Source organism: Astatotilapia calliptera, chromosome 3 (assembly GCF_964374335.1).
Source record: "Astatotilapia calliptera chromosome 3, fAstCal68.1, whole genome shotgun sequence".
Lineage (NCBI taxonomy): Eukaryota > Metazoa > Chordata > Actinopteri > Cichliformes > Cichlidae > Astatotilapia > Astatotilapia calliptera.
The window spans coordinates 36,217,869-36,228,028 of NC_137424.1; the positions used below are offsets into that span (position 1 = coordinate 36,217,869).

Genomic DNA, 10,160 nt, shown 5'->3' on the forward strand with positions numbered 1-10,160 from the left:
GGAAAGGAAGGGAGGAAGGGGAGTGGGCGCTTGCAGTCCTACTTATAGGCACATCCAGATAATAAGTAGGATGATAAGCTGGTGGATCAGGCCTTCCAAACACAGCCGAAACATGCACATTTATGTTTTGCGATCCCACACGCTCGTTGCCAGGCTGTCTTTGCACATCCTAACACAGGATTTGATACTAATAGCTGTCATTTGGTGCAATTCGCCAGCAAGGGAAGAATGATCTGCATTATAAGAATGGCAAAGAAGAGGGGAGAGCGTAGGTGTTTCAAAGTGCCTGAGTTTGACTCCAGTGAGAGTCTGTTAGCGATGAGTGTGCCTGCGTGTGTGGGCACATTTGTTCTGCGGAAGATAAAAACAGGAAAAGATGCAGGGAGACAGAGCCGGAGAAGGAGAGATTGATCTGGTGGAAGGTGGCAGACGGGAAGAGAGAACAGGGCGGAACGGCAGACTCGAACTAAAGCGAAAAGGGGGCGATCGACGAGGAAGAGGAGGAAAGGGGAGAACGAGAGTAATGGTGTCGGCTGTTTGTGTGAGTGCATTAACAATGCTATAAAGTGGGCTCATCTCAGGACTTCCCATATAACTGCCATCTGTCTGGTTGTAAATCTGTGAGGGAGAGGGAAGCAAGAGGAGGCGGGGGGCACATCCAATAGGGACATGCCATCTGAAAGGAATGTTAACCTATTCCCAGTGCTTCCAGTGATCCACCACCAGGCTTGCTAAGGCAACATTAAGAGCGGTGACATCCAGTTCTCTTCTTACAGAAAATGTGGATGGTGCTGGCTAATCTTTAAACATGCACTGCGTCACACACACAATTGTTCTTTGAGACTACACACACACACATGCAAAAGGGTCTTGGCGCGGGACGGCGACCAATTCATCGGAATGAAACCAGACGTTTCTATGAAGCGGGCAGGGATATGATACATTCACTTTAATTTTTTTCCTGCCTGCTATCAGATGCATTACGTTTGTCCTTTCCGGGGTTATATTTTTTTCTTTTTTCTTTTTCCACGAAAAGGGATCTTTTCAAGGTCAGCGAGGTAGAGAATGGCAAGTCATCCGTATTACAGTGCAGCCATATCAAGTTACACCAAGCATTACATTAATCTGTCAAGATTGCAATAAAATAGGATTAGGCCGAGGGAAAGTGAATATTTTAATCAGCCATGTATCTGTGTCCACTGTCCATAAACTGACCCGGGAGTTTATAGAGGAGTGTGGGCGAGGAGGCAGAGGAGGGAGGGGCTAGGTGGGGAGGTTTGCGTTATGATTCCATTTTCATTTTACTGTTCCCAACCCAACCTGTGTCTCTTCCTCCCCTCGCAGGTTTGACACCACCTACCACGCCCCCACACAAAGCCAGTCAAGAGAATCCTTTCAAAGCATCTCTCAAAACCAAGTTGTCTTCATGTTCCTCCTCGGCCTTGGCATGCAAAAGAGCCAGGCTGAGTGAGTTGGGCCCCGGCGCTCTGGCCCCGGCCCCAGGTGCCTCAGGCAGGGGCCCCACCAGGAAGGGTCCTGAACAGACTGAGCTTTACGCCCAACTGAGCAAAGCAACCACCACCCTCCCTTACTCCGTCACTCAACACGCAGTGGGGGGCGGCCTTGAGGAGTATCGCAGCACCGGCAACACTAAGCGGGCAACGCCCCGTAACTACAGCGACCATGACTATTGCCAGGCAACAGCTGGTAATAAGAAGGATGGGGGCTCAGCCACTGTTACCACAACCACAGCTGTGAAAATGACATTCACCTCAGGTGCCACTGATGCTCCAGTGCCTGCTGAAGGCAAAGTGGAGAGCAGGCATGTGGAATTTAAGGATTCAGCCATGCCACCGTCATCTTCATCATTTCCTCCATCATCAGCTTCACCTGGTTTTTTGGCTAAACAGCAGAATTTTGGGTCTGTGGATGGAGAGGCGGGCCAGGTTCGGGGGTTAGGGGAGCACGCCCTCACACAAACCGCTCAGATCCCCTCACAAGAGGCCACTATTGACAGGGACCAACACAATCTTTGCGCCACCAGCCGAAAGCTCCTGTGCGACCAGGAAATCCGAGCAGAACTTAACAAGCACTTTGGCTACCCTTTGCAAGCCCTCTACAGCCCGGGTAGCCAGGAGAAAGAATCAAGCAGCAAAACGAACAATGCTACAGCTCCTCAGTCCCTCGAGGGGGGAGAGAATGACTGCTACCCCCAGAGGCTGCCTGCCTCCAGCTACCTTCACCCGGGGTTTCTGGCCTTTCACGACGAACTAGAGCTGGACGAGAGCCGTGAAAGTCGATTCCTCTTTCCATGGGAGGGCACCCCTCTGGATCTACTCTTTGACTGCGCCCCCTGCTCTCCCTCTTCTTCCCCACCATCCAGCTGCTCCCCTTCACGAGGCTCTGTCTCTCCACCTTCCTCCCTGCTCCTGTCACCCAGCAGACCTTCCTGCTGGGCCGGCAGCGGGTCCCGCTCTCGTTCCCGTTCCCAGTCTGGGTCCCGCAGCTCCTCTTCACGATACCGCAGGCGCTCTCTCTCCAGCTCACCCGACAGACGCCCGTCCTCCTGGTAAGTTATCGGTCTCTTCCCCAGACTCCCCCTTCTCCCTTTTTTGTTCTTTCACTTGGCTGCTCCACCTCAAAGTTATGCAGTTTAAACAGGACTCATAGCAAGCAGGAAACCACTTCTCAGAAATGTTTACACCACCTTGTATGCCCATTTTTAAAACAACATGGTCACGCCCTTCAACTCTCCCTTTCTGCATGTGATTTTGACTCAGAATATTTAAAAAACTGCCTCTGATAGACCGTGACCTGGCCTTTTTAGGATTTCTTCACCTCCTGCTATTCTGTGATGGAATAGATTCTAACCATATTGCAGTTGTTACACGACTCAGATGATGCCTTTATGCCAGGTGACACTTAGATCTGAGCTGACAATGGGGGAAAAAGATTAGTTGAATGGTCCCCCCCTAAACTAACAGACAAAGGACAAAAGAGAAAAAAAACAGAACATGAAAGGTGCCAGAGGCACTGGACTTTTGAACAGTGTGAGTTTTCATCTCTAGGCAGGGAGTTTTATTTGAGTGTCTTTCTAACACTCTCACCCACCCACCCCTTCTCACTCACTCCCTTGCATGCTCCCGTTTTTTGTTTGATGCTCGGGCTATTGTTTTAAGCGGCAGCTGTTGTTTTTACTGAGTGGCAAACCCTCGTCTTTTACATCCCCAGAGATGAAAGCGAGAACCAGTCTGTGGGAATATAGTCTCCAAACCCCTCTCTAAAAAAGACTCCTATCATCATAGCTTTCTGGGAGAACTACATTTCCCATGCTTCCCTTTGATCAGAGCCGAGGGGGATTCTGGTTGGGTTCTTTTGGTGAAAGAACAGAGGCAAACTGGAGTAACCGAGAGGGATGTGAATAAATTCAGTTTGTCAGGAACGGCTCATTGAGTGACTCCCAGTGTACGACTCCACCGCTGTGACTCAGTTTGTTTGCATGATTACTGAAAGGTCAGTTTACTCCGCGGAGCCAATAGAATCACTTTATTCTATTCGGGCCCTTGTTCTTCGCTCTCGCTCACATACAGTAATAGTCTCAAGGCGTTGCATCAAAATCTGACACTGACAAGCTTTCTGAAAACGCTGCATAGGGATTGGAGTTTGAACGTGACAGAGCAGTAAGCTTGTTATAGCTCCACGCAGGAGAAGATAAACAGAATTTCAGGGAAATAATTCTCTAAATCCCTCCTCACTGTTTTAAGATTTCGCAGCATAAGATCCTTGATCTTTCCAAACTGGCATTCCTTTGCTTCACTGAGCTTCCCAAACTTCTCTCCTTCCATTATTCAGGTCTTCCTTCTTCAGCAGCACTTAAATATTTAAGCATCAGAAGCTCGAGCAGTGTAGGGGAACTAGCTCTACAGTGAGGCCACTAAGGCCATAAGTATTGACCACGTCTTCATACAACATAGATAGCACGTGCACGTATGCTAGCGCAGATGCGTATAAAAATCCTGCAGCAAATCAAGCACATTTTCCGAGGGTTGTGTTAGGTCAGCACAAGGAGAGGAGACGATGCTCTTTAGTGCAGACTAATGGGCCCTGTGCATATCTAAGAGGTTAATTTAGTTCTTAAAGCCAAAAGCAAATTAACCAAATGTCACACGTTTGCAACAGTATGAATGCGTTTCCTTTGTTTTTGCAAAAAAAGTGACTTTTAACTTTATTTTTCCCTTCAGGTCTCGTCACAGCACAGATTTGAATGCTTTTCGTTCCAGGAATCACAAGAGCCCCCACCCCCAGCCTCGATCTCCTCTGAGCCGCAGGCCAAGGTGATTGTTTTAAATGAATCATTTAACCTTCAATTTGTCATGTGCTTAAAACTTTTAGTTACACGCTTCAGGTCACGACAAATGTTTGGTTTTTCTGTGTGTTTTTTCTTCTTAAGATTTCTTAATGGCGTGCATGAAAGCACAGCACCACTTTTTGCTGTCACCGCTCAGAAATCCTTTGAGTTCTTTGTGAATGCCTTTCCACATCCTGTCCCAACGGGTTGGGGGATGGGGGGGGGAGGTGACAAACATGCAGGGCAAATATGTTTAATTGATCGTGTTTTATTAGACGAGTGACAAAAGAATCACACTGATGCGCGTTCGTGCCGCACCCGTGAGCTGACGCTCCCAGCTGTATAATGCCACTTATTCAACTTACTGCCTCTGTAGTTTTGCATGAGCCACTGCAGAGGGGACCATTTCATATGCAGAGATGTACTCGCGCTGTGCTGAAACAGAGACAGAGAGACAGACTGACACCATCCCAGTGCTCCGAGCTGATTTGGCACCCACGCGCCTAATGACACCCGACAAGCCCAAGAGTCGCTCATCAGTCGAAAACTTAACGGACATGTCTCGTACTGTTCCAGGCTGGGGGAGAAAGTTGCACTTTCCTTCTTGATGAAGCCCTAACTAAGCAGAAAGTAATGACATGTGAAGTTGTGCTGACAGTTGCAGCTGCTCAGCTCCCCGACTGCGCTGCTCGCCGGCACTCCCGCGGGCCTCACTCGCGGGCTTCGCAATCGTGGCGGTGGCAAAAAAGACATCTTATTAACGTGTCCGTCTCCTTCTCTTTGCAGCCCTCGCGGCAAATATTGGTGATTGTTCTTCATAAGCATCAACGGGAAGGGCGAATTTAGAGGATGAGGGAGTGATCTCGCAATATGTCCTCGTCTCCACAGGTATGACAGCTACGAGGAGTACCAGCACGAGAGGCTGAAGAGGGAGGAGTACCGCCGGGACTACGAGAAGCAGGAGTTCGAGAGGGCCGAGCAGCGAGAGAGACAAAGGCAGAAAGCTATTGTGAGTCAGCTGACACAACTACCATCACATTCCCTCTGTAGCTTTTTTTTTGAGGGGGAAAGGGGTGGGGGTGGGGTTTGATGCTTGACTTTGGGTCTTCCTGCAACAAAGCTGATAAAAGACCACATGTAATCACTGCTGTGGCACAACGCACAAAAACCTCCCACAGACATGCACAGATTACTTGGGATGACACAGCCCTCCAGCCCGGTGCCATGTGCCACAGTGCGTCTCTCTCCCTGTGTGTGTGCGTGCTGAAAGAATACATACAAAGTGAGTTCCTGAATGATTCAGGCGACAGGCCCTTCCTCTTTATCTCTGGGTTGTGTATTTTTAACGTCTCCCGTCTGGAAACACTGTCGACTCTTATTAATCACACCACAGGGGCAAAAATGTTAAAATAGATGAAAACTAAGAGAGCAAAAAAAAAAAAAAAATGAGAGGATCTTTAATTTTAAATAAAAAGAAGGAAATAGCCACTAATTCCACTCCAATCTCTTCTTTTTCCTGTATCTACTTTAAAGAAAAATCATGCAGATTCAGTGAACATCACGTTTCTCCACCCTTATCTCCGCTCTCCTTGTCTCAGTGTGAAATTACTCGGGTTTCCAGCGGGATGGCGCTGCTACCACCCGTTGATAAAGCACACGTTAGGTGGCGCAGTAATTCGAACGATCTCGGCGATGGAGAGACGAAAGATTCCCAGCGGTAAAGCTCGAGCTGTCAAAGGGACGGGCACGCCAAGGCCGCCTTGTTTATCAGCCGTCAGCAACTACGCTCTACATTTTTAGCCTCCAAACAGTGTGCAACATTAAAGAGGGGACCAAGCACAGGACAGCCGCACGTGGTTAATCTTTACTTGCTTTCCTCAGCTGCAGCTCAAATGAGCAAAGGTGAACTTTGAGTTTAGCGCCAGGCATCCGATTTCCATACGTGTCACTAGTGCCCCGAAGACAGCTTTCAGAATTCCAACAGGCCTCAATGGACTTGCCCAGTAATGGCAAGTAAATGAATGAATAAATAAATAATACCAGTCATACACGATAGCCTCGGGCCTCAACTGTATTATATGATTAGCAGCTGCAATTAAAATACTCAAAAGCCAGCCTGGCGCAGTTTGTTCCTGAATTATTCCACTATGACCCTCACGTCCTCTGAGGTTCAGGGAGCAGGTTTTTTTTTTTTTTGCCCCGAGGCGCTCTGCTGCTGCTCTTTATGCTTCCTCTCTCTTGGATATGAATAACCTTACAATATTAACAGGCCTCTCATTTAGGGAACATCGCCAAGTTTGCTGTGTATTGTGAGTTGGACTCCCGAAAGCTGGAAAGAAAAACAGAAAGAAAGAAGCAGGCTTCTGTGATATATAGCTGAGTCACTCCCACTGCTTTATTTTTAGACTTCACAAAAAGGAAGAAGCAGCCCCAAACTTAAGACATGGCATCATTTGATAAAAATCGCTCTGCCTCTGCTTGATGAGTTGCAGAGAGAAAGAGGAATTGTAGTGCCAAGGCAGATTGAAGGCGCTTCCAAACTGCAACTCAATCAGATAAGAGGAAGCAGGCTGAACCAATCACAGAGGGAACACAACAGACAGATGGAAAAGAGGGACAAAAACAGGGGGGGCCCCCCAAAGTCGCCGGCAGTATCCACAGGAGTGATCAAGACCAATTCATTAGGTGCTCGGTGAAGAAAGGAGAAGGGGAAAGGAAAAACAAGACTCCCCCTTTTAATCTCTTTCCCTCTGCGCTGTCTGTCCTCTTAACGAGCAGGAGGAGAGACGAGTGGTGTACGTGGGGCGACTGAGGTCCGACTGCACCCGGACGGAGCTGAAGCGCCGCTTTGAACTCTTCGGTGAAATAGAGGAATGCGCAGTGAATTTGAGGGACGATGGGTAAGGCCTCAGGATGTTCTGTCTTTGTGTGCATCTGTGTCCTATCTTGGCTTTAGTGTTGTTTTAGCACACTGTGGGGGGTGGGGGGGGGGGGGTCTACTGTAACTGCTGAACTTACAGCAGAGGCCGGTGACAAATACAGAGCTTTTGCAATCTGAGAGCGTCTCCCGATTCATCTGCATTTAGGCCCGTGGAGCCTGAAAGACGCACCTTTATTGATTGTCTTTTGCATATAAATAGAACGATGGTCATGACCGACAAGGCCCCCACCCCCACCCTCGTTGAGTCATTGTTGCCCCACAGCAACACTCTGACGTGTTTATTTTCTATTCCTGACCAGGGACAATTTTGGCTTCATCACGTACCGCTACACTTGTGACGCCTTTGCCGCCCTTGAGAATGGACACACCTTACGCAGGTCAAACGAGCCCCAGTTCGAGCTGTGCTTCGGCGGACAAAAGCAGTTCTGCAAATCACATTACACAGACTTGGGTGAGTGCAGCTTTGTTGTTCTTTCCATCAGCCCCCTGCGGTCGTGCTGTACATTTGCATGCACGCAAGACTGTCAGCGGGACGTGGGGAGGGAAGGCGAATAAGCCTTGAGTGACGCTTCCAGATCAAAACGTACCCATCTCGGCGCTGATAGCAATTCCTACAGCCCAGAATGTGTCCGGCCGGGCGTTCCCGCCTCGAGATTGCAAAGAGAGTTCAGAGGTCGGGCTGTGAACATGCCGACGAGTAGCCTCGGTATCTGAAGCAAAACGAGGCAGACTCCATTACTCATGTGCACGTGAGATGCTTGCTTTTACTTTGTTGAGCTTAAAAGCAGATCTTGTGTGTTTTCACGTATGTGTGGGAATCTCATTAATAAGACAAGTCAGGGCTAGATGAAATTAGTAGGAGCGAGATGTTGTAGAAGAATGACAAGAAAAAAAGACGAAGAAGAAGAAAGTGGGAGCAAGGTGAAATCCCACAACCTCCCCACCCCCTCCACTCCCTTTAAAGTCCATCTGCTGCCAGCTGTTGTGGTGCTGAAACGAGGTAGATCCTTGATGTGGCACTTAGGGGCCAATAATTTACATTGGGGGGAGGGGCCGCCTCAGCAGCTCTCTGCCTACCTACCAGCTACTTCTGTCTGCGCTTATCTGCTGCCTTTGCTGAGAGTGTGGAGGATGTAGCTGCAGTACAGCAGAACTCATTCAACATAAGTTATTCCTCAGAGTAAACATGCTTAGCTTCTATACTGGCCCGACACGTGAATCTCAATCAGAAACCCGAACCGCAGTTGATAAATAATGCAAGCTTATCTGTGAAATCGAGGCTTTTTTTCTTCTTCTTCTGGTGTGATGCCCCGCTTCTGACATGTGGAAAAAGGAAAGAAATGCACTTTGATAAAAGGTGGTGACAATTGAGAAGCGAAGCAGCGTTGGGACTTAAGTAGCATGTGCCCCATTATTTTAAGTACTGCACAAACACAAAAGATCATCTGCTCCACTCGGAGACAACATGAAAGATGAGTATTGACTGCTCTGGAAGCAATATGTGAGGTCAGAAATGTAAAATGCGACGCTACGAGAGGGTCAGCGGGTCATTTTAAGAGAAAAAGAGCAATTTTCCCATTAAATGAGGCGGTTACTCTACTTCTTCAAAGCACGCTCTTGAAGCCGTTAGCCTTTTAAAAGAGTGCATGGCACACAGAGAAACAGTTGCTAATCCTGAAGCCTTGAGGTTAGACATTATACTGAGATTGACTAATCAGCCTGCTGGAATGGAAAGGCCTTCATTCGACAACCTCTTTGTCAGGAATGGGCTATTTTGGTCAGCCCCCATATTGATAGCACGAGATAAGAGATTGAGAGGAAGGGAGAATCTTTTAATAGCGAGGTATCCAAACCTCTTCCCATCTTCTCGTCTTTTTTTTTTCTTTTCAGAGACACTGTCCATTAGTTTTAAGTAGAGCAGCGGGGTATTTTTCATCCCTCAAGGTGTGCAGCGTGACACAATCCAGCCCTTGGCCATTGCATTAGATCAAACCGGCGTCTCCCAGCTGCCACGGTCATTCCCATTTCTCAAAGCACTAGGTGTGTGCTGCCGAGTCCTTTGGGGGGGCCCCATTTGTGAAGCTGTCTGTTGGCACAGATAAGATGCTCTTTACGTATTATCAGGTTGATCGAGAAAAACAGGAGCTATGAGAGATGGACGGACACATCTGCTGTCTTTGTGTAAAAAATATAGAAAAGCAGAGCATTCTGTCCTTGCGCCGTGATTCCTGTTGGTCTGTTGCTAAAACGCAGGAAGCATAGAAACTATCGGTTTAACTTTAGAGCCGCACGTGACCGTAAGTGCAGAATATTCCCAGAGCCCTCACCGCAAACACTTCTGAGAACACAAAGGTGAACCCTGTTGTTTTATGTGCCACTTCTAAGAAATGCAGCTCCGCCTCACGCTAAACGCACAACCTTGTTGCTCCATTTCCAGACTCCCATTCAGACGACTTCGATCCAGCCTCCACAAAAAGCAAGTACGACTCCATGGATTTTGACAGTTTGCTGAGGGAGGCCCAGCACAGCCTGAGAAGGTAACCTGTTCAGTGGCACCTGCTGTCTGTCACAAAGAGGGACTTCTGATACCTCACGGTGGTTTCTCGCTCCTTTGATGACGAGACTACCAGAAGTTTTACACTCTGTCAAAGAGTATATAAGAATAAGTCTATAGACCTATATCAATATAAATGAATATATCAAAAATAAAGTTTACATGAACATAGCTGCTGAAGAGCTGGGAAGAGACATTGCGTTCTGGGAAGCCAGTGAACCCTCAGAATCTGCACGGGTTTGGTGCACTCTACTGCTGAAAGAAGAAAAAGAACTTTATTTTTTCTTTCTTTCTTTTTTGTTTTTCTTTCTTTTTTT

General features: G+C 47.9%; 1 protein-coding gene across 11 annotated transcripts in view; it reads left to right on the top strand.

Annotated features, from left to right (window-relative positions):
• Positions 1-10,160, top strand: part of ppargc1a (peroxisome proliferator-activated receptor gamma, coactivator 1 alpha) — a 297,981-nt gene that overhangs the window by 287,048 nt on the left and 773 nt on the right. For all 11 annotated transcript variants that reach the window (XM_026161835.2, XM_026161836.2, XM_026161840.2 and 8 more), the window contains 6 exons: positions 1,345-2,569; positions 4,242-4,334; positions 5,237-5,357; positions 7,127-7,248; positions 7,589-7,740; positions 9,727-10,160. The exon at positions 9,727-10,160 is cut by the window's right edge and continues 773 nt beyond it. In XM_026161835.2, coding sequence (XP_026017620.1) covers positions 1,345-2,569; positions 4,242-4,334; positions 5,237-5,357; positions 7,127-7,248; positions 7,589-7,740; positions 9,727-9,830 — 1,817 coding nt within the window. In that variant the 3' untranslated portion in view covers positions 9,831-10,160. The remainder of the gene's footprint in view (positions 1-1,344; positions 2,570-4,241; positions 4,335-5,236; positions 5,358-7,126; positions 7,249-7,588; positions 7,741-9,726) is intronic.